General features: G+C 52.1%; 1 protein-coding gene across 3 annotated transcripts in view; it reads left to right on the top strand.

Moving 5' to 3' along the window:
• Positions 1-80: 80 nt before the first annotated feature.
• Positions 81-22,588, top strand: part of SEZ6L2 (seizure related 6 homolog like 2) — a 27,550-nt gene continuing 5,042 nt past the window's right edge. For 2 of the 3 annotated variants that reach the window (XM_032243151.1, XM_032243152.1), the window contains exons 1-12: positions 81-701; positions 1,644-1,775; positions 2,517-2,816; positions 3,465-3,604; positions 3,864-4,065; positions 11,431-11,616; positions 12,336-12,504; positions 13,741-13,904; positions 18,304-18,504; positions 19,590-19,728; positions 20,532-20,728; positions 21,047-21,241. In XM_032243151.1, coding sequence (XP_032099042.1) covers positions 623-701; positions 1,644-1,775; positions 2,517-2,816; positions 3,465-3,604; positions 3,864-4,065; positions 11,431-11,616; positions 12,336-12,504; positions 13,741-13,904; positions 18,304-18,504; positions 19,590-19,728; positions 20,532-20,728; positions 21,047-21,241 — 2,104 coding nt within the window. In that variant the 5' untranslated portion in view covers positions 81-622. The remainder of the gene's footprint in view (positions 702-1,643; positions 1,776-2,516; positions 2,817-3,464; positions 3,605-3,863; positions 4,066-11,430; positions 11,617-12,335; positions 12,505-13,740; positions 13,905-18,303; positions 18,505-19,589; positions 19,729-20,531; positions 20,729-21,046; positions 21,242-22,588) is intronic. The other variant, XM_032243153.1, reaches the window with a different exon arrangement.

A 22,588-nucleotide genomic window follows, 5' to 3' on the forward strand; every position in this document is an offset into this window, starting at 1 on the left:
ATCCCTCCCTCCTCCATCTGCACTTCCTCCTCCTCCCTCCCCGTCAAATAAATCCCAGGCCCCTCCCTTCGCCCGTCCCCAGGATCTGACGTGGGCTCGATACCTTTCTCAGCTTCTCCCTCCCTCAGCTCCAGTGCCCGAGCCTCGGCTCTCCCAGTTCCCCAACCCACCCCTTCCCTTCCCCGACAAGCCCCGCTAGAGCCCAGTGGGGACCCCCCCAATCCTCGACCCCACCCTAGGCCCCCAGAAGCTGCCTTCCTCTTCCTCAGTCCCCTAGCTTGGGGTCCAGCCAGCCCGGTGGACCCAGGCGCCTGAACAGGAGGGTAACCCAGGCCACCCGGCCCCTTCGGCCCTCTCAGCCCCACCCCCTGCAGCCGGAGCCGCGCCCCCTCTACCACAGAGCCTGGAGCAGAGGACAGAGGAGACTGAGCAAAGGGGGGTGGGCTCCAGGCGACCCCTGCCCAATTCGGCCCCTCCATCCCAAGGGGCAGAGAAATTGTCTTTCTTTGCTGACTCCTACCGAGGGGGGGAAAAAGATTTAAAGGGAAAGATAGAAGGAGACGGAGGAAAGGTGGCAGCCACATTACTTAGGCACAGAGGAGAGAGATCGGGGTGAGTCGCCATGGGGACTCCCAGGGTCCAGCACCCGCCGCCTCCCCAGCTGCTGTTCCTAATTCTGCTGAGCTGTCCCTGGATCCAGGGTAAGGACATGAGAGTGTGGGGGTGGGCCCCAGGAAGGCACCCAGCGGGGTCCTCCACCCTCCTTTCTCTTAACATCCTGGGTCTTCCGAGCTCATGGGGGAGGGGAGAGGCACAGCTGCTGGGAAAGGGGCAAGCCAGAGATTTCTGGCTTGAACCCGAAGCCCCTTAACCCTCAATAGTGAGAAGCCAGGGAAATTAATGAGATAAGCTGTTAGTAGCGTCTCAGGGGCTAGATCCATGAAGGAGGGCTGGGAAAGTTGGGGGGATGTCTGCGGAGGTGGCAGAAGCACGGAGGGACCTGGGTGGGAGATGGAGGTGCTGAGAGAGATGCCAGGCTCTGCACACACAAATGTTCTTGGATGTACGGACAAAGACAGATTAGCAGAGGCAGCGCTCAGAGGCCAGATATTCAGTCCTCCACTCTGAACCCCAGTGAGACTCCAGGGAAGGAGGCAGAGACTGCAGAGGACCAGAGAGAGACAGAGTGAGGGGGTGGGGTGGGAGAGAGAAAAGACAGCCACACTGCAGAGACAGAAGCCCAGAGAGAAAGCCGGGCACTGCGGAAGCAAGGGCTGGGAGGTGCTGCCAGACCCTCTGCAGAGCCCCAGGGCTTGGGGGAGATCACCACTGAGGTGAAAGGGAAGGCAGTACCAGCACCCCTTCTGCCTTGCTGGTGCTGTCCAGGGTTCATAAGCGCTAAGGTGTTCACTAAAGGCTCACCCAGCCCCAGGAGAGGGGAGGGGAGAGAAGAGATGTGGGAGTGTGAGAGTGAGGGCAGCTGGGAGCCCCTCCTCCGATCTTGGCTCTCAGCTGAGCCTGGGACCCTCTGAGCCCCTGCAGGCCCAGTTGATGGAGGAGGGAGGGAGAGTTCTAGAAAAGATCTCTCTGGAGAAGGAAGGGATGTGGGGGAGTGGAAAAGCTCACACAACTTCTCCTCCTAGGTCTGCCCCTGAAGGAGGAGGAGATATTGCCAGAGCCTGGAAGTGAGACCCCCACGGTGGCCTCCGAGGCCCTGGCTGAACTGCTCCATGGGGCCCTGCTGAGGAAGGGACCAGAGATGGGCTACCTGCCGGGTGAGGGCCCCAGAGTGGCAGGAGTGGCCTAGAGGTGGAGGGAGGGACATGGGTTCAGGGAGATGGCGAGCCAGGCTGGAGAAGAGCAGGCAGAGAGAGACTGCAGAGGAGGCAAGAGCCTGCAGGAAGGCCGGTAAGATTCAGGGGACACAGAACGAGACCGTCAGAGAAAGTCAAACCTGGGCACAGACAGAACCAGAGAAGCAGAGACAGAATGATTCAGAGATGGTCAGACAGAAAAACAGACACATAGAAAGGGAGATGGAAAATGAGAACCAGAGTCAGGGAAATGGTGGAAGACAGAGGGAGAGAGAATGAAACACAAAAACTAGTGGATCTTGAATCATGAAATCAGACTGCAATCAGAATACTAAACAGGGAAACGAGGAAATAAAGAGTTCCAGAGAGAGTGAGACAGAGGAGAGAGGAGATAACCAGAGAGAGAGCCCGATCTGAATGATCTGACCAGGGGGCAGAGAGAGGCTCATGGAGAGAAGCATCAGGGTGGAAGGGGCTGGGTGGAGAGAAGGGATGGAAATAGAAACAGGGGGAACTCGGGCTGTGGAAGCCTTGGGAGGATGTGAGGGGTTGGGGTGGGGAAGGGAAAAGTGGGGTGCTGTACCTTGTAGGGGAGGCTTTGGGGGTACGGCAGGGGAACCCCTAGTTTCCCTTAGCCCTGCTCCCCACCCAAGGTCCTCCATGTGCTCCTCCTGTGCTCTGACGTTCCCTCCACTGTCCCAGGATCTGAACTGGACCCCACACTAGCCACCCCTCCGGCCGGCCAGACTCTCGCGGTGCCCTCCCTGCCACGGGCCACTGAGCCAGGGACAGGGCCTCTGACAACTGCCGTCACCCCTAAGGGAGTCAGGGGGGCCGGACCCACCGCACCAGAGCTGCTGACTCCACCACCAGGAACCACAGCCCCGCCCCCACCCAGCTCTGCCTCCCCAGGGCCTCCCCTTGGGCCTGTGGGAGGAGAGGAGGAGACCACAACCACCATCATCACCACGACAACTGTTACCACTACAGTGACCAGCCCAGGTGAGGCAACAGCAAGGGGATGGGGGTGGGAGCACCAGTGAGGTACATGCTAGGGAAGGATGGGAGAGAGGCTGCTGGAACTGTGGAAGGAGTCCTGGGTACAGACGGGAGGACTTCTGATTAATAATAACAAAGGAAGCATTTCTGTACCCTTACTACATAGCAGACAGCGTTCCATGTGTTTCAGCTATATTACAGTTGGGGAAGGGAGTTCTGGCTCAGGTGGGAGAGGGAGCATTGCTTAAAGATGGTGAGGGGGTGCAGCAGCACACACCTGTAATCCCAGTGCTTTGGGAGGCTGAGGCAGGAGGATTGCTTGAGGCAGGTGTGAGTCCAGCCTGGGAAACATGGCAAGACTCCATCTCTACAAACAATTTTAAAAATTGGCTCAGCGTGGTGACGCGCACTTGTGGTCCCAGCTACTCAGGAGGCTGAGGCGGGAGGATCAGTTGAGCCCAGGAGTTTGAGACTGCAATGAGCCATGATTGCCTCACTGCACTCTAGTCTGGGTGACAGAACAAGACCTTGTCTCAAAACAAAACAAAAAATGGTGAGAGATGCTGAGGGGAAGGCAGATGAAGGCCTTCAGAGTTGCTTGGCTGGGAGGGCAAGAGCTTCCTTCCATCCCGGCCATTTGTATCTCCTCAGTTCTGTGTAATAACAACATCTCCGAGGGCGAAGGGTATGTGGAGTCTCCAGATCTGGGGAGCCCCGCCAGCCGCACCCTGGGACTCCTCGACTGCACTTACAGCATCCATGTCTACCCTGGCTACGGCATTGAGATCCAGGTAACTGGACCAAAGCATGTGACTGTGTGGCTTCCAAGCCTTTTCCTCTGGGCCTGTGGGTATGCACAGGTTTGGCCTGGGAGCCAAAGGACCTGTTTGATGATTCAGGTGACCTCAGAAACTCTTCTAGATTTCTACAACTTGGGCAGCAGCACGGTGCCGTTTGGCTGCTACACACAGGGCAAAGGCACAGGAGAGGGGCTTCAAAGGCAGACCCCTGGCTGACTTGCCCTGGTGGGTCTGTCTCTGGCTTCTCTAGGTGCAGACACTGAACCTGTCGCAGGAGGAGGAGCTCCTGGTGCTGGCTGGTGGGGGATCCCCAGGCCTGGCCCCCCGACTCCTGGCCAACTCGTCCATGCTTGGAGAAGGACAAGTTCTTCGGAGCCCAACCAACCGGCTGCTTCTGCACTTCCAGAGCCCACGGGTCCCAAGGGGCGGTGGCTTCAGGATCCACTATCAGGGTGAGGAGTTTGAGGGTGCTGCTGGAAGGGCAGGGGCCATACTGCACACAGGGGACATCTCCAAGGACCACGGAAGCACGGGGTGCTGAGGGGAGCTTTTCCTCATTTCTGCAACCCTGGGGGGCAGGGCCCTCAGAGGAGACCCAGGCACATTTATCTCACACACTCACAGATCCGTGCACATGTCCAAGGGGCAATTCATCCACTGAACCCAACAAATGTTTATCGACTGCTGGCTTCATACCAGCCCCTGTGTTAGCCTTGGGGGAGGAACGAACACACCAGGTATAAATCTGGCTTCAACGAGCACACAATCTAGGTAGGAAGACAGAAGAGTCAGCAGGGTGGTTATAATTCAAGGAGATAAGGAATATGATGGAGGAAACACCAGCGGGGGCAGCACATAGCTAAGGGACCTAAATTTCTCCCAAAGAACATGGGGACATCTTCTTGGAGGAGATGATGACTAAGCTGAGACCCGAAGGATAAATTCGCCAGGGAAAGGGTGTGAGGGAGGGAGAGAAGGAGGGAGGCAGATGGCTAGGTGGATGAAAAAGCACACTCCAAGACCCAGCAAGAGAAGTTGTGACCCCCAGATGAGGTGAAGGAGTTCAGCATGAAAGAACTGTCCTAGCTGTGTGATCCGGGACAAGTTACTTAACCTTTCTGTGCCTCATGATCTCATCTGAAAAATAGGGATAACAATACTTGGCATTATGGGGAAGATCAAATGAATTAATACGTATCAAGTGTTTAAAACAGTGTGTGGCCTGGTGTGGTGGCTCATGCCTGTAATCTCAGCACTTTGGGAGGCTGAGGCAGATGGATTACCTGAGGTCAGGAGTTCAAGACCAGCCTGGCCAACATGGCAAAACCCCATCTCTACTAAAAATACAAAAATTAGCCGGGCATTGTGGTGGGCACCTATAATCACAGTTACTTGGGAGGCTGAGGCAGGAGAATCGTTTGAACTCAGGAGGTGGAGGTTGCAGTAAGCCAAGATTGTGCCATTGCACTCTAGCTTAGGTGACAAGAGCGAAACTCCGTTTCAAAAACAAAACAAAACAGTACGTGGTACACAGAGAGACTTCAAAACTGTCAGTCACTGCTATTACCGTAAAAACACAGAAAGAGATGAAGGAGAAACAGGCCAGAGAGCAGGCTGGGAGGCAGGTCAGCTTCAGACCATAAAGAGCCTTATCTGCTTCAGTAAGGAGTTCAGATTACTTCAACCTGCAGGTGTGACAGGGAGACATTTGAATTTTTTTTTTTTTTTTTTTTTTTGAGACAGTTTTACTCTGTCACCCAGGCTAAAGTGCAGTGGTGATGATCTTGGCTCACTGCAACCTCCGCCTCCCGGGTTCAAGTGATTCTCCTGCCTCAGCCTCCCAAGTAGCTGGAATTACAGGCACCTGCTACCACACCTGGCTAATTTTTCTATTTTTAAGTCGAGACAGAGTTTCCCCATATGGGCCAGCTGGTCTCGAACTCAGGACCTCAAGTGATCCACCTGCATCACCCTCCCAAAGTGCTGGGATTACAGGTGTGAGCCACTGCGCCAGGCCTAATTTGAAATGTTTTAAGCAGGAAAGTGAGAGCCTCAGATTTGCAACTTGGGTATGTTCTAGCATACGTGTGTGCATGAGACTGTTGTCTTCCTACGCTTCATGGAGACAGCAAGAACAGTGTGTCGGGTCAGTGTCCCCTTCACATCACTGCATGGCCTTGGCTGCTGTCATGCACTCTGCCCTCCTTGCAAGCTCTGCTGACTGCAGATGCCTTGTTTGCCTCATCCGGGATACACCCTGAATCCTGTTCTCACGTCCTCTCCAGCCTCTCCTGAGGCCTCTGCTCAGGACCTGCCCCAGGGGCTCGTGTGTGTGTGTGTGTGTGTGTGTGTGCGCGCATAGCAAAGGTGCCTATTCGTGATGGGTGGGGGAGGGCAGGGAGCTGGGGCACGTATTTGGCAGTAGGGACCTGGTTATTGTGGAGCAAGAGCTTGCCTGGAGGGCCAGGGCGAGTGCTGGACTTCAGCTATTGCGATATCTGAAGATATGGCCCCCCACTGGCTCCTTTAAGCAGCCACTTCCCCAGGGCATTGAAAATAGGACTCCTTAGGCTAAGTGGAACATTTGGGGAAGCAGGGCTATTGCATAAATTGGCCTTCATTGCTCGGTCTTTCCTGCTTTGCAGCTGTGCCGGGCACCTTTGGGACCGAGGCCCTGTTTCAGCCCTTTCCAACCTGCACTAGCTGGGGCCTCTGGTCCAGAGTGGCCTCATTAGCTTCTCTGAAAAGCCAAAGGCTCCCTCACCCCTCACCCCAAGTGCAGCAAACTTTCCCATTCCAAAGCCCTTTCACCAGTCGTTGTTTCATTTGCTTCTCACAGCAACCTGGAGAGTGGCCATTGTTGGTTGCATCTCTCAAAGGAAGAAAAAGACTCAAAGGTTATGTAGATTGCTCAGCCACCTGCACGTTTATTGCAGCCAGACACCAGATCCCCGAGTCCCTGGCTCCCAGTCATTCATTAATTGAGGCTGAGGGGTGGGTGATTAACATTTTCTCGGCAGCTTCTATGTGCCAGGTGCTTTGCGTGTTTCTTTTATTTAATTTTCAGGCCAAATCCTCACTGATAGGAATTATTATTGCTGTTAATAGGTGAGAGGCCCCTAGAGATGAAGTCACCTGCTCAAAGTCATGTAGTTAGTAAGTTCTGGAGCTGGAACGAACTCGGGCCTACCTGACAACAAGTCTAGTGGTCTTTGCACCATTCCATGCTGCCTCTCGGCTACACCCATTGATCAGCCAGGCTAGCCATTTTTTTTTTTTTTTTTTTTTTTTTTTGAGACGGAGTCTCGCTCTTGTTACCCAGGCTGGAGTGCAATGGCGCAATCTCGGCTCACCGCAACCTCCGCCTCCTGGGTTCAGGCAATTCTCCTGCCTCAGCCTCCTGAGTAGCTGGGAGTACAGGCACGCGCCACCATGCCCAGCTAATTTTTTGTATTTTTAGTAGAGACGGGGTTTCACCATGTTGGCCAGGATGGTCTCGATCTCTTGACCTCGTGATCCACCTGCCTCGGCCTCCCAAAGTGCTGGGATTACAGGCTTGAGCCACCGCGCCCGGCCTTTTTTTTTTTTTTTAAAGACAGAATCTTGCTCTGTTGCCCAGGCTGGAGTGCAATGACACAATCTCGGCTCCCTGCAACCTTTGCCTCCTGAGTTCAAGTGATTCTCCTGTCTCAGCCTCCTGAGTAGCTGGGATTACAGGTGTGTCCCACCATGCCCGTCTAATTTTTTTGTATTTTTAGTAGAGATGGGGTTTCATCATGTTGACCAGGCTGGTCTCAAACTCCTGACCTCATAACTAGCCTTTTAGGACACAAAATAAATAAGGCTTGGGCCAGTGGTAAAAGACCATGGTTTGGCCCGGCACAGTGCCTCATGCCTGTAATCCCAGCACTTTGGGAGGCCGAGACGGGTGGATCACCTGAGGTCAGGAGTTCGAGACCAGCCTGGCCAACATGGTGAAACCCGGTCTCTACCAAAAATATAAAAATTAGCCAGGCATGGTGGTGCACACCTATAATATCAGCTACTCAGGAGGCTGAGGCAGGAGAATCACTTGAACCTGAGAAACAAAAGTTGCAGTGAGCCGAAATCAAGCCACTGCACTCCAGACTGGGTGACAGAGTGAGACTCTGTTTCAAAACACCAGCAACAACAACAATAACAAAACAGTGATTAATGTGATGACAAAATCATGCATGCAGGATTGTGTATAGATAAGAGAGCAAATAACTATTGGAGAGATGTAGAGTCAGGCAGGCTTCCTGGAAGAGGTGGTACGTAAGCCCCCTAATCTGATCTCTTAAAAGATGAGAAAGTAGGGGGAGGAGGGGACAAGCAAAAATATGGAGGTGGAAACTTGAGGAGTCACAAAACTGTGTTGTGTAGGCTATACTGGTCTTGGGAGCACTGGGCGCGGTGGCTCACACCTGTAATCCAAGCACTTTGGAGGCGAAGGCAGGCGGATCACCTGAGGTTGGGAGTTCAAGACCAGCCTGACCAACATGGTGAAACCCCGTCTTTAAAAAAAAAAAAAAATTTATAAAAAAGAAAAGAAGTAGAATGTGCTGGGCTGCATTTAACTGTGGAAGGGACTTGAATGTCAAACTAAAGCATTCAGACTTGATTCTGTTGACCATGGGCAGCCATTACAAAGGCTACCATGTATTGAAACCACTGTGTTCCAGAAGGTTGTTCTTATGTCTATCTCAGTAGACAATGGACTTCTGAGGACAAGGCCTGGGTCTTTTTCACCTCTTTGTCCTCAGGGCCCAACCAAGGAAATATTTGTTGAATTTTGACATAGGGAGAAACCAGATCTCTTACAGAATCACTGAGGGCCAGAGAGACAGAAAAAGCAAAGGCCCAGCCAAGCCAGTGTCTCCAGAGCCCTCTGCTAACCAGAACCTGCCCGTCCTACAAGACACAGCTTAGCTGGGCACAGTGGCTCACACCTGTAATCCTGGCATTTTGGGAGGCCAAGGCAGGAGGATTGCTTGAGTCTGGGAGTTCGAGACCAGACTGGGCAAAATGGTGAAATCATTATTTTATTATTATTTTTTAAGACAGAGTTTCACTCTTTCACCCAGGCTGGAGGGAAGTGGCATGATCTTGAGTCACTACAACCTCTGCCTCCTGGGTTCAAATGATTCTCCTGCCTCAGCCTCCTGAGTAGCTGGGACTACAGGGGCCCGCCACCACACCCAGCTAATTTTTGTACTTTTAGTAGAGATGGGGTTTTGCCATGTTGACCAGGCTAGTCTCGAACTCCTGACCTCAGGTGATCACCTGCCTCAGCCTCCCAAAGTGGTAGGATTACAGGTGTGAGTCACCGCACCTGGCCTAATTTTCTTTTCGAGTATTGGGGCGTAGTGGCACATGCCTGTAGTCCCAGCTACTCAGGAGGCTGAGGTGAGAGCATCGCTTGAGCCCATGAGGTTGAGGCTGCTGTGAGCTGTGGTCACACCACTCCAGCCTGGACACAGAGGGAGACTCTGTCTCAAAAAAAAAAAAAAAAAAAAATCGTTTACTAACAAGTGACTCTTTGTTTGTTTGTTTGCTTGTTTCCCATCTGTGTTTTTTGTTTTTGTTTTTGTTTTTTTTCTAGAGATGGGGTTTCACCATGTTGGCCAGGGTGGTTTTTGGACTCCTGACCTCAGGTGATCCGCCCACCTCAGCCTCCCAAAGTGCTGGGATTACAGGTGTGAGCCACCACGCCTGACATTTCCCATCTGTTTCTACAAGAATTTCAGGAGGCTTTCAAAAAGTAGGCAAGCAATGCAATTATATAGAATAAGTAAGAAAAAATAGCACCAACTCTAATGCTTATCAGAGTTGAAAAAAAACTTGACCATTTTTGCTAGGGACAAACATTCATCTGGTTCCAAGCTTCCTGGCAACAAGTGCAAAAAGGGAAATCCTATAGTTCTCACTGAAAGAAAGGAGAAGGTAAACAAGTTCCTCAAGAAAAGCAAAGCTTTCCCTTGCACTTTACTTTCACTGGGGGATTCATTTAGAGGCCACTGAGTATTAAGGCGTTTAAAGACCAAATAGCTGCTGGGCTCAGTGGCTCACCCCTGTAATCCCAGCACTTTGGTAGGCAGAGGCAGGTAGATCACATGAGGTCAGAAGTTCAAGATCAGCCTGCCCAACATGGTAAAACCCTGTCTTTACTAAAAACACAAAAATTAGCTGGGAGTGGTGGTGCATGCCTGTAGTCCCAGCTACTCGGGAGGCTGAGGCAGAGAATCACTTGAACTCAGGAGGCAGAAGTTGCAGTGAGCCGAGATCATGTGTCATTGCACTCTAGCCTGGATGACAGAGTGAGATGCCTCCTCAATAAAAAAAATAAACAAGTGAAGACAAAATAGTCAAATTTCCTCAAGAAGTTTCATGTTTGCTTGAGGCCAGGAGTTCACGACCAGCCTAGGCAACCTACTGAGACATCATCTCTACAAAAAATTAAAAATTAGTGGGGCTGGCCGGGCACAGTGGCTCATGCCTGTAATCCCAGCACTTTGGGAGGCAGAGGTGGGCGGTTCATGAGGTCAGGAGTTCAATACCAGCCTGACCAATATGGTGAAACCCCATGTCTACTAAAAAAACAAAAAGTGGGCGTGGTAGCACGTGCCTGTAGTCCCAGCTATTCCAGAGGCTGAGGCAGGAGAATAGCTTGAACCCGGGAGGTGGAGGTTGCACTGAGCCAGAATCGCACCACTGCACTCCAGTCTGGGCTACAGAGTGACACTCCATCTCAAATTAAAAAAAAAAAAATTAGTGGGCCATGGTGGTACAAACCTGTAATCCCAGCTACTTGGGAGGCTGGGTCAGGAGGATTATGTGAGGCCAGGAGTTCAAGGTTCCAGTAAGCTATGATCATGGCACTGCGCTTTAGCCTGGGCAACACAGTGAGACCCTGTGTCAAAAAAAAAAAAAAATTTCAGATGATTTCTTCTGCATGGAAGCTGAGGGTATACCACGGCTACCTAGGTGGAAGAATTGCTGTGTGTGTGGAAGGGGGAGAAATGCAAAGAGATGTTTAATAACTTGGAGCCTCAGTGTCCACATCTGCAAAACAGGCCACATAATCTTTTTTTTTTTGAGACAGAGTTTTGCTCTTGTCGCCCAGGCTGGAGTGCAATGGTGCAATCTCGGCTCACTGCAAACTCTGCCTCCTGGGTTCAAACGATTTTCTTGCCTAAGCTCCTGAGTACCTGGGATTACAGGCACCTGCCACCATGCCTAGCTAATTTTTGTGTTTTTATAGAAATGGGGTTTCACCATGTTGGCCAGGTGGGTCTCGAACTCATGACTTCATGATCCACCCACCTCAGACTCCCAAAGTGCTGGGATTACAGGCGTGAACCACTGCACTCAGCCAGGTCATATAATCTTTCTCTGTGTGCCTCAAAAGCTCCATAGATACCATCTGCTATTATTAGAGCTGGCTGAAGTTCAGAGTACAGTAGTTCGTAGTTCATTCATTTGCCTGAGGTCACACAGTAAATGAGTAGTGGGGTCTAGAATAACTTGTTTGAACCTCAGATACCTCATCTATAAAATGGGGGCCAAAAAGGGTAAATTACAAAGAGTAGGGGAGATAAGGGATGTTGGAATCTCCTCTTTGGGAGGCAAGGTGCCAGTGTGAGGAGCTCTCATTCCTCAGTATGTGGGCCAGTGTAGAGCCAGTGTGTGCCCCTGGCGGGCTGGCCTGGAAGGAGAGTGGGGAAGTGCTGGGGGATTGGTACGAGAGAGTGGCATGGGAAAGTGAGTCCTGCTCCCCTCTGCTCTGTCTGGTGCAGCCTACCTCCTGAGCTGTGGCTTCCCTCCCCGGCCAGCCCATGGGGATGTGAGTGTGACGGACCTGCACCCTGGGGGTACTGCCACCTTTCACTGTGATTCGGGCTACCAGCTGCAGGGAGAGGAGACCCTCATCTGCCTCAATGGCACCCGCCCATCCTGGAATGGTGAAACCCCCAGCTGCATGGGTGAGAGTCTCCTGCCACAGTAGGTGGGGGCATCTGTCCTGGTAACCCCATTGGGAGGGTCCAATCTCTGGGGTGTCCATCTTTGGGGAAAACCCATACTGAAAGGGGTCCATCTACCCTGTGGAGCCCCCATTCTGGGGTCTCCAGCCAGAACTCTTTATACAGAGGGTCTCTCTCCTTGGGGTATCTCCATCTTTGGGTGGTCTCCATCTCAGGGTTCCCACTGGAGATTTTATTTTGGGAGTCACCATCCTGGAGGTCCCCTCTGGGGGAGCGACCTCATCCTAGAGAAAGCCATTCTTAGGGTTCATGTTCAGAGGGCTTCTATCCTGGAGAGCCTCATCCTGGGATTCCCATCCCATGGCGTCTTCATTCTGAAAGTCCCATCTTGAAGATTTCCCAACTGAGGCTTTCAATTTTAGGGATCCCTGTAACTCCCCATCCTAGGGTATCAACAGCTGGAGAGTCTTCATTTTAGTGGTGTCTCCATCATAGGAGGTGTCAATCCTGGGGTTCTCCTGTTTCAGGGCTGGTTTCTCTCCTGGCTCATGGCCTGGAGAAGGTCCTGTCCTCTGGGGTGACTTCATGGGACAGAGGCCAGCCCTGGGCCAGGTCCCAGCCAAGGGTGGGACATAACAGCTCTGAAAACGGGCCAAGGCACCAAGGAGAAGGACGAGTCACCTCAGGCTGGCCTTAACCTGCCCCTCTTCTGCCCACAGCATCCTGTGGTGGTACCATCCACAATGCCACACTGGGCCGAATTGTGTCCCCAGAGCCTGGGGGAGCTGCAGGGCCCAACCTTACCTGCCGTTGGGTCATTGAAGCAGCTGAGGGGCGCCGGCTGCACCTGCACTTCGAGAGGGTCTCGTTGGATGAGGACAATGACCGGTGAGGGTCTGGGTCTTGGGTCAGAAGTCCCCACCTCAGGGAAGTAGGGAGGCTAAGTGGGGACTCAGACACAGCAGGAGTGTGGTTGAGATATGCGTCACAGTTTAGTCCTAAGCCGTTCTTGGGAAGTGTAGCTGTGCAACCTTAGACAAATCACTTAACATCTCTGTGCCTCAGTTTTCTTGTCTGTAAAATGGAGATAACAGTACCTCCCTCTTCAGGTTTCTGTGAAGATAAATGCATGAAGTTATGTAAAGTAAGGCTAGACATGGTGGCTCATGCCTATAACCCCAGCACTTTGGGAGACCGAGGCCCGTGGATCACGAGGTCAGGAGTTCGAGACCAGCCTGGCCAGCATGGTGAAACCCCGTCTCTACTAAAAAATACAAAAATTAGCTGGGCACAGTAGCAGGTGCCTATAATCCCAGCTACTCAGGAGGCTGAGGAAGGATAATGGCTTGTACCCAGGAGGTGGAGGTTGCAGTGAGCCAAGATCGCACCATTGCACTGCAGCCTGGTGACTCCACTAAAAAAAAAAAAAATCATGTGAAGTCCTTAGAATGGTGCCTAGGACAATAAGCACTATAAATGTGTCTGCTAGCTACTTTTGTTTTTTCGGAGATGGAGTCTCGCTCTGTCACCCAGGCTGGAGTGCAGTGGCATGAATTCGGTTCACCGCAACCTCCACCTCCCAGATTCAAGCAATTCTCCTCCCTCAGCCTCCTGAGTAGCTGGGATTACAGGCGTGCACCACCATCCCTGGCTAATTTTTATATTTTTAGTAGAGACAGGATTTTACCATGTTGGCCAGGCTGGTCTTGAACTCTTTACCTCAGGTGATCCACCCATCTTGGCCTCCCAAAGTGCTGGGATTACAGGTGTGAGCCGAGCCCTGTACCCGGCCGAGCGTCTGCTGTCTTCATCGTCATTACCATCCTTTACCTAGTAACCTGGTATCCCAGCCCTGCCACTACTTGCTCTGTGACCCTGGGGAGGTGACTTGATCTTCCTGTGTCCCAGTGTCCTCATCTATAAAATAAGACATAATAAAAGTATCTGACTCAAGAGTTCTTGTGAAAATTAAATGAGACAGAAAGTGTAAGGGCTTAGGAGAGTGCGTGGCATATACTTAATGTGTGATGACAACAGCTATGAAAATAAGTTAGGAGAGCAGGGAAGGGGTGAGGCAGCTTGTGAGGCAGGTTGAGCTCCTGGTCACCCTTCTTTCCATCCCAGGCTGATGGTGCGCTCAGGGGGCAGCCCCCTATCCCCTGTGATCTATGATTCGGACATGGACGATGTCCCCGAGCGGGGTCTCATCAGTGATGCCCAGTCCCTTTATGTGGAGCTGCTATCAGAGACACCTGCCAATCCCCTGTTGTTAAGCCTCCGATTTGAAGGTAAGTGACCCACGTCCCCACCGGACTCCAGCCCCCAAACCTTCCCCTCTTCCTGACACCAAGCATAGTTGGAAGCACAAACTCCATGCCTATTCACCTCCGTGCTTGGATTCCTGAAACCTGACTCGCCTCCCTGCCCCAAAACTGCAAGGATCTCTTCTAGGGACCCCCTTCTCCTTCTCCGAGGCAGCCTTCTCTGTTTAAGCTTCATGTATGCCTGCATCCAGGTACACAACCAAAGGCTAGTTATCTCAGTATCTCAGTTCTTTCCTCTGTGTTGGCTTCATTCTCAGGCAGGCTTTCCCTGTGTGATGGACATGGCTGCTAACTTACATACCACAACTTATTTTTTATTTTTTATTTATTTTAATTTTTTTTGAGATAGAGTCCCCCTCTGTTGCCCAGGCTGGAGTGTAGTGGCATGATCTTGGCTCACTGCAGCCCCTTCCTCCAGGTTCAAACGATTCTCATGCCTTGGCCACCTGAGTAGCAGGGACTGCAGGCACGCACCACCACGCCCAGCTAATTTTTTGGGTTTTTAGTAGAGACAGGGTTTCACCATGTTGCCCAGGCTGGTCTTGAACTCCCGGGCTCAACTGATCCGCCCCCTGGACCTCCCAAAGTGCCAGGATTACAAGAATGAGCCACCTTGCCCAGCCTGTACCACCAACTTAATAACCTCATCTGAGGGAACGCTCACGTATTTCCTGAGAGTTCAGCAGAGATGCCGGGATAGGCGCTCACTGACCTGGCTAAGGTGCTGGTTGGCCTTAGCCTGAGCCAATCACTGAGCTAGGAGAAGGCAGTATTGGGATTGGCTTATCTGCCTCATGTGGCCTTCCCTGGTGGGCTCCAACTCAACCTCGTGGACCGCCAGTGGGGAAGGCATGCGTCCCAAAATTGAAATCGGGGTGCTGTTACCAGAAGAAGGGGACATGAATGCGGATAGGTAGAAACAAGGAAGTCAGTGATCATGGAGAAGAAGCATTTGAGCTTGGCCTTAAAGGACAGAGGGTATTTTAATATTATTGTTATTGAAACAGGTCTTGCTTTGTCGTGCAGTAGCGGATCATGGCTCACTGCAACCTCAACCTCCTGGGCTCAAGTGATCCTCCTGCCTCAGCCTGCCTAGTAGCTGGGACCATAAGCATACATCACCATGCGTAGCTAATTTTTATTTTTGTAGAGACAGCATCTCATTATGTTGCCCAGGCTGGTCTCCAACTGCGGGCTGAAGAGATTCTCCTGCCTCAGCCTCCCAAAGTGCTAGAATTATGGGCATGAGTCACCCTGCCTGGCCAACAGAGGATATTTTAAAAGAGGAAGATTGGGGCCAGTTGTGTGACTCATGTCTCTAATCCCAATATTTTGGGAGGCCAAGGTGGGATGATTTTTTGAGGCCAGGAGTTTCAGAACTAGTCTGAGCAACATAGTAAGATCCTGTGTCTATAAATTAAAAATTCAGCCAGGTATGGTGGCACACACCTCTCGTCACGGAAGGTTGAGGTGGGAGGATCACTTGAACCCGAGGTTGCAATGAGCTATGATTGCACTACTGCACTCCAGCCTGGGCAACAGAGCATGACCCTGTCTCAAAAAAAGAAAAGAAGAAAAGGAAAGGAAAGAGGGGAACTTTGAGAAAGAGCATCTCAGGCAAAAGGGAGGATGTGAGCAAAGGTGAGGAAGTAGAGAAATGCCTGGTATGTTTGGGAAATGGAATTTCATTGTGGCTGAAACAGAGGAGCTGTATAAATAGTTGCTGGAGAGAGACCAAAAAGGTGAAATGCTCAGAGATGAGAGGGTCTAGTGCTTGATATGGATCACGGGAGAAATGGAAATGGCACTGGGCCCTGATGGATGGGTAGGATTTGGACATGATACCTTGCACGTTAAGTAACACTGAAATAGAACAATGGATCTGCAAAAACCAATTGTAGAATAGATTCTGGGAGTGTTAAAGTGCAAACAGCACAGGTCTTTTAGTGAAAATGGCAAGTTTTGAGACCTGGTTCCATAGCTGTAGGCCATTGCTGTTCTATGAGCTTAAGGTTCTTCACTGTGGCCAGGCACAGTGGCTCACGCCTGTAATCCCAGCACTTTGGGAGGCTAAGATGGGAGGATCACTTGAACTTCAGAGTTTGAGACCAGCCTGGGTAACATATCGAGACCTTTGTCTCTACAAAAAAAAAAAAAAAAAAAAAAAAAAAAAGATTAGACAGATGTGGTGCACGCTTGTGGTCCCAGCTGCTCAGGGGGCTGAGGGAGGAGGATCACTTGAGCCTGGGAGGTCAAGGCTGCTGTGAGCTGTGATCTCACCATTGCAATCCAGCTTAGGCAACAGAGCAAGGCCTCATTTCATTTTTTTTTTTTTTAAAATATTTTTGAGATGGAATCTTGTTCTTGTCACCCAGGCGGGAGTATAATGGCATGATCTCGGCTCACTGCAAACTTCACCTCCTGAGTTCAAGCGATTCTCCTGCCTCAGCCTCCTGAGTAGCTGGGATTACAGGCTTGCACTATCACGCCCAGCTAATTTTTGCATTTTTAGTAGAGACGGTCTTGAACTCCTGACCTCAAGTGATCCACCTACCTTGGCCTCCCAAAGTGCTGGGATTACAGGCATAAGCAACCGCACCTGGCCTCATTTTAAAAAATAAATAAAATAGTCTGGATGCAGTGGCTTATGCCTGTAATCCCTGCAGTTTGGGAGGCTGAGACAGGTGGATCACTTGAACCCAGGAGTTTGAAACCAGACTAGGAAACATGGCAAAATCCCGTTTCTTCTAAAAACACAAAAATTAGCGAGGCGTGGTGGCACATGCCTGTAATCCCAGCTACTCAGGAGGCTGAGGCACGAGAATTGCTTGAACCTGGGAGGTCAAGGTTGCAGTGAAGTGAGATCATGCCACTGCACTCCATCCTGGGTGACAGAGCGAGACTCGATCTCAAAAAATAAAAAATAAAAATTTAAAAATCTAAAAAAAAAAAGAAAGGATTCCTCATTGGTATCATAGGCACCTAAGTCTTACCTCACAGGGAGTTTTGCAGCTAAGATATGATCAAGTGGGCAGAAACTCAAATGCTCTACAAATGTTCACTTTTGCTGACTTAGACTGAAGTAAAAACTGAGTAACTTTTGCATTAGCTGCAATTTTGGGTTCTAGCAACAGCAAGGAATGATCAGAATCCAACTGTTATTTCTGAGGAGAGAATACACCTACACCAGCCAGTTCTCCAAAGGCACCCCTCCCCTTACCCGCCCATCTCTGCTGTTTTCAGAGCCAAGTATCTGTGGCTGAGAATCAAGCCATCTGGGCAAACCTGCTTCTGCCATTGTCTTCTGGGTGACCTTGAGCAAGTGGCTTTTTGGTCTGTGGACCTCCTCTCGATAGAACTGTGGCTGGGATTTGGCTAGCTCAGGGGGTTCCCTCCAGAGGCCAGGGAGGCTAAACACATATGTGAAAGAGGAGTGTTAGAATTTTTTTGACAATCTGGAGAGAGAGTGCTAAACCCAATGGCATTCAGTTTTTAAAAGCCCATCGAGGCCGGGGCAGTGGCTCACGCCTGTAATCCCAGCACTTTGGGAGGCTGAGGAGGACGGATGGCCTGAGGTCAGGAGTTTGAGACCAGCCTGAGAAACATGGTAAAACCCCATCTCTATCAAAATAAATAAATAAATAAATAAGAAAATGAGCTGCTTGGTGGGGTGTGCATGCTTGTAGTCCTAGCTACTGGAAAGGCTGAGGCGGGAGGATCGCTTGAGCCTAGGAGATCTAGGCTGCAATGAGCTGTGATCACACTATTGCACTCCAGCCTCAGCAACAGAGTGAGACCTTGTCTCTAAAAAAATAAAAAATAAAAAAACCCAGGTCGGGCACAGTGACTCATGTCTGTAATCCCAGCACTTTGGGAAGTTGAGACAGGCAGATCACTTGAAGCCAGGAGTTTGAGACTCAGCCAACATGGTGAAATCCCTGTCTCTACTAAAAATACAAAAATTGGCCAGGTGCAATGTATCACAGCTGTAATCCCAGCACTTTGGGAAGCTCAGGCAGGCAGATCACCTGAGGAGTTCGAGACCAGCCTGACCAACATGGAGAAATGCTGTCTCTACTAAAAACACAAAAAATTATCCAAGCATGGTGGCCCATGCCTGTAATCCCAGCTGCTTGGGAGGCTGAGGCAGGAGAATCGCTTGAACCCAGGAGGTGGAGGTTGCAGTGAGTTGAGATCATGCCACTGCATTCCATCTTCGGTGACAGAGCAAGATTCTGTCTCAAAAAAAAAAAAAAAAGCCCATTAATCAATCAAACAACACCCCAATTCAGCCCACATCCCCAATTTGAGATCCCTTGAGGCCTGTCCTAATGTTTAATTGTTATGACTGACTCCTTCCCAGCCTTTGAGGAGGATCGCTGCTTCGCCCCCTTCCTGGCACATGGAAACGTCACTACCACAGATCCTGAGTTTCGTCCAGGGACACTGGCAACCTTCTCGTGCCTCCCAGGATATGCCCTAGAGCCCCCTGGGCCCCCCAATGCCATTGAATGTGTGGATCCCACCGAACCTCACTGGAACGACACAGAGCCAGCCTGCAAAGGTGAGCCCTCCTTGTCGCAGGCAGGTCCTTTAGTCCATGACACCCCCTGAACTGGGGATCCCAGCAAGGCCGTTCAGGAAGGACAGCTACATATCCAGACTTAATTGACCCAAGCCTTGGGTAAATCCCTGTCCCTTCAGAGACTGTTTTCTTAGCAGAATAACTGGTGGGCTTGTTACTGAATGCAGGGGTCACAACCCACATGTCTTCAAGAGCGAGAACTGCTGTTGGGTTAAGTCACAGATTGGGCCGGCTGGAGAGTGGGTAGGGAGAGTGGGTAGCTCCTGCTTTGTTAAGAGTAGGACTGGATATTGAGCACAACAGGACCTAGATGTGGCAAGAAACAGGTGGATCACGCCTGTAATCCCAGCACTTTGGGAGGCTGAGGTGCGCGGATCACCTGAGGTCGGGAGTTCCAGACCAGCCTGACCAACATGGAGAAACCCCGTATCTACTAAAAATACAAAATTAGTCGAGCATGGTGGTGCATGCCTGTAATCCCAGCTACTCGGGAGGCTGAGGCAGGAGAATCACCTGAACCCGGGAGGCAGAGGTTGGATGAGCCAAGATTGTGCCATTGCACTCTAGCCTGGGCAACAAAGGTGAAACTCTGTCTCAAAGAAAGAAAGAAAGAAACAGGTGGATCAGGCCGGGCACAGTGGCTCACCCCTGTAATCCCAGCACTCTGGCAGGCTGAGGTGTGTGGATCACCTGAGGTCAGGAGTTTGAGACCAGCCTGGCCTACTTAGTGAAACCCCATCTCTACTAAAAATACAAAAATTGGCCGGGCGTAGTGTCGTGTGCCTATAATCCCAGCTACTCAGGAGGCTGAAGCATGAGAATCGCTCGAACCTGGGAAGGCGGAGGTTGCTGTGAGCTGGGATCGTGCCACTGCACTCCAGCCTAACGACAGAGTGAGACTCCATCTATAAAAAAAAAGAAAGAAAAGAAAAGGTGGGTCATAGATAGTAGGAAACAAAACAAGCGAGGTGATGTGGTGTACGAATCAGGAGTGGTGAGGACCATGGTGAAGTGGAGATGGCATGCTCACCTGGGTCCCAAATCTGACACCCCTTTTTCCCTAGCCATGTGTGGAGGGGAGCTGTCGGAGCCAGCTGGCGTGGTCCTCTCTCCCGACTGGCCCCAGAGCTATAGCCCAGGCCAGGACTGCGTGTGGGGCCTGCACGTCCAGGAAGAGAAGCGCATCTTGCTCCAAGTTGAGATGTATGTTTGGGTATGCGACGGGTGTGGGCTCAGCAAAGTGTGGTATCCCAACACACTAGCCTGCATTCTGAGCCTGCCTGACTCTTCCGTTATCTACCCAGAATTCGGTGGATAGGCTGGTGCACAAAGGTTTCAGGATAGAAGTGGGAGTGGGCTCAAATCACGTATTAGCCGGGCAACCTCAGACACATAAATAGGACAATGCAGCCTTCCTTAGGGGCTGTTGTGAACAAGCAGCTCTGGCCTGGTGCTTCTCACTCTTTGGAGGTTTCTGAGGCTGCCCCTGGAGCGATTTCCAGGGACACACACCCAAACTACATTATCACCAGCAAGTTGGGGAGGTCTGGGGAGAATCCAGTGAGCTGAATCGGTAAGAGAGGGTCCTGAGACTGCGCTGAAGCTGAGGTGGGCGTGGCTTCAAAGCCGGTACTCCAGCGGGGCCTAGAGTTGTGCAGGGTGGTAGCAAATGTGGTCTATGATTGGCCAGAGCTGGAGGTGGGCTAGTCTGTGGTTCCCATGGTGATGGGGGAGGACTGGACAGTGGGCGGAGTTAGTAATGAGCAAGGTTAGGGATTGGATAGTAGGACATGGGAGGAGCCATAGAATGGGGGGAACCCTGAGGCACTAGCATAGGAGAAGCCATGATTGGTCAAAACGGAGGCGGCCCCAGACCTGGATAGGAAGATATGGGCGGGGCTGGAGAGTAGGAGGGGCTACCGATGAGCAGAGTTGGGGATTGGGCAGCGCTGGATGGGAGGGGCCAGTTGCAGTCCCGCCCCATTGTCTGGTCCCACCCCCTGCAGCTTGAATGTGCGGGAAGGGGACATGCTGACTCTGTTCGACGGGGACGGTCCCAGCGCCCGAGTCTTGGCCCAGCTGCGGGGACCTCAACCGCGCCGCCGCCTCCTCTCCTCTGGGCCCGACCTCACACTGCAGTTTCAGGCACCTCCCGGGCCCCCAAATCCAGGCCTGGGCCAGGGCTTCGTATTGCACTTCAAAGGTACTGAGGGATAGAGTCCCAGGATGGGCAGGGGTCGGGCCCCGCCCCTGCCTTATGGGTCGGGCAGAGATCCCGGGAGGTGGCCGGTTGCGGCTTGTAATCCCAGGTCCTTGGGAGGCCGAGGCGGGAGGATCACTTAAGGCCAGGATGTTTAGACTGCAGTGAGCTATGCTTGTGCCACTGCACTCCAGAGCGACAGAGGAAACCCTATCCCTAGAGAGAGAGATCTCGGGAGGAGACACGGAGCAAAGCCTCCGAGGCTGAAAGGGCTCCCGGAGTTAAACGGCAGCCTCCAAACTAGCCCTTCCTCCCCTGCAGAGGTCCCGAGGAATGACACGTGCCCTGAGCTGCCACCTCCGGAGTGGGGCTGGAGGACGGCGTCCCACGGGGACCTGATCCGGGGCACTGTGCTCACCTACCAATGCGAGCCTGGCTACGAGCTGCTGGGTTCCGACATTCTCACCTGCCAGTGGGACCTGTCCTGGAGCTCCGCGCCGCCCGCCTGCCAAAAGAGTGAGCCGGCCCGGCCCCCAGACCCTCGGCCCCGCCCCTGCTCTGTGGGCCCCGCCCCTGCCCTGTCTTATCTCTGTCCTCGTGCCGTCTGGGTTCGATCCCTTCGCTCAGGGTCCTGCTGGATTTTCTTCAGGCCCCGCCCCCGTGTCCTTTAGCTCTCATTTCTCCCCCCCCCCCCCGGTGCCCCGAAACCGTCCCCTCTGTGTCCTCTCTGGGTCACCCTCTCATCTTTTCCGGGCTGCATCCCTCCTCTTTCTTGCACCGACCTAAGCTCTGTGTTTCCTCGTCTCATGCCCCACTCCTCGTCCCATCCTGACCCCGCCTCTACGGCGCCTGAGTTTCGCCCCTGAAAGGGTTCTGCCGGGGTTCCCACTGGGCTCTGCCCCGTCCACGCTTGGCTCCACCCTTCCTGCCCCACGCCCCGCCCCAATTCCACAGTCCTCTCGGTTGAAATTCTGGGAAGCCACTTTGCTAGGACCAAGGCTTGTCAGAGCCCTTGGTTTATTCGAATGCCGTCACTGAAGCCCTGTGCTGGGTTGGGGTTAGGAGAAGGGGGTTCGAGCCCCTGCATGCCCTGTTGGAGCTCGCAATCTGGGAGGAATAGGCAGGTTGGTGATCAGTGGATGATTTCGGGCAAGGCACTTAGCATCTCTGAGCCTTGGTTTCCCCATCAGTGGAGTAGGACTCAGGTTGTGAAGCGCAGATGGAAAGTTCACAGGGCGGATGCTGTCTGGGCGTGGAAAAGGGCCGTTGGGAGAGCAGTGGGCTCATTTTCTCAGGGCTGGGGCAGGAGATTTCACAGAGGAGGTAACATTTAAAGGAGCTGGGAATGTGCATCTTTTGGAAGAGCAGAAAGGGGCCGGGCACGGTGGACCACCTAAGATCAAGAGTTCGACTTCACGTTTTCCTAGCACTCACTCCTGTAATCCTAGAACTCTGGGAGGCTGAGGCAGGTAGATCACCTGAGGTCAGGAGTTCGAGACCAGCCTGGCCAACATGGCAAAACCCCGTCTTTACTAAAAATACAAAAATTAGGCCAGGGGCGGTGGCTCATGCCTGTAATCCCAGCAATTTAGGAGGTTGAGGCAGGCGGATCACCTGAGGTTGGAAATTCGAGACCAGCCTGACCAACATGGAGAAACCCTGTCTCTATTAAAAAGAAAAAAATATATATACAAAAATTAGCTGGTCGTGGTGGCACATACCTGTAATCCCAGCTATCTGGGAGGCCGAGGAAGGAGAATCACTTGAACCCGGGAAGTGGAGGTTGCAGTTAGCTGAGATTGAGCCACCGCACTCCAGCCTGCATGACCAGAGTGAGACTCCACCTCAAAAAAAAAAAAAAAA

The sequence above is a fragment of the Sapajus apella genome, unplaced genomic scaffold (assembly GCF_009761245.1).
Source record: "Sapajus apella isolate SASKATOON/1434 unplaced genomic scaffold, GSC_monkey_1.0 scaffold51, whole genome shotgun sequence".
In the NCBI taxonomy this organism is placed as follows: Eukaryota; Metazoa; Chordata; class Mammalia; order Primates; family Cebidae; genus Sapajus; species Sapajus apella.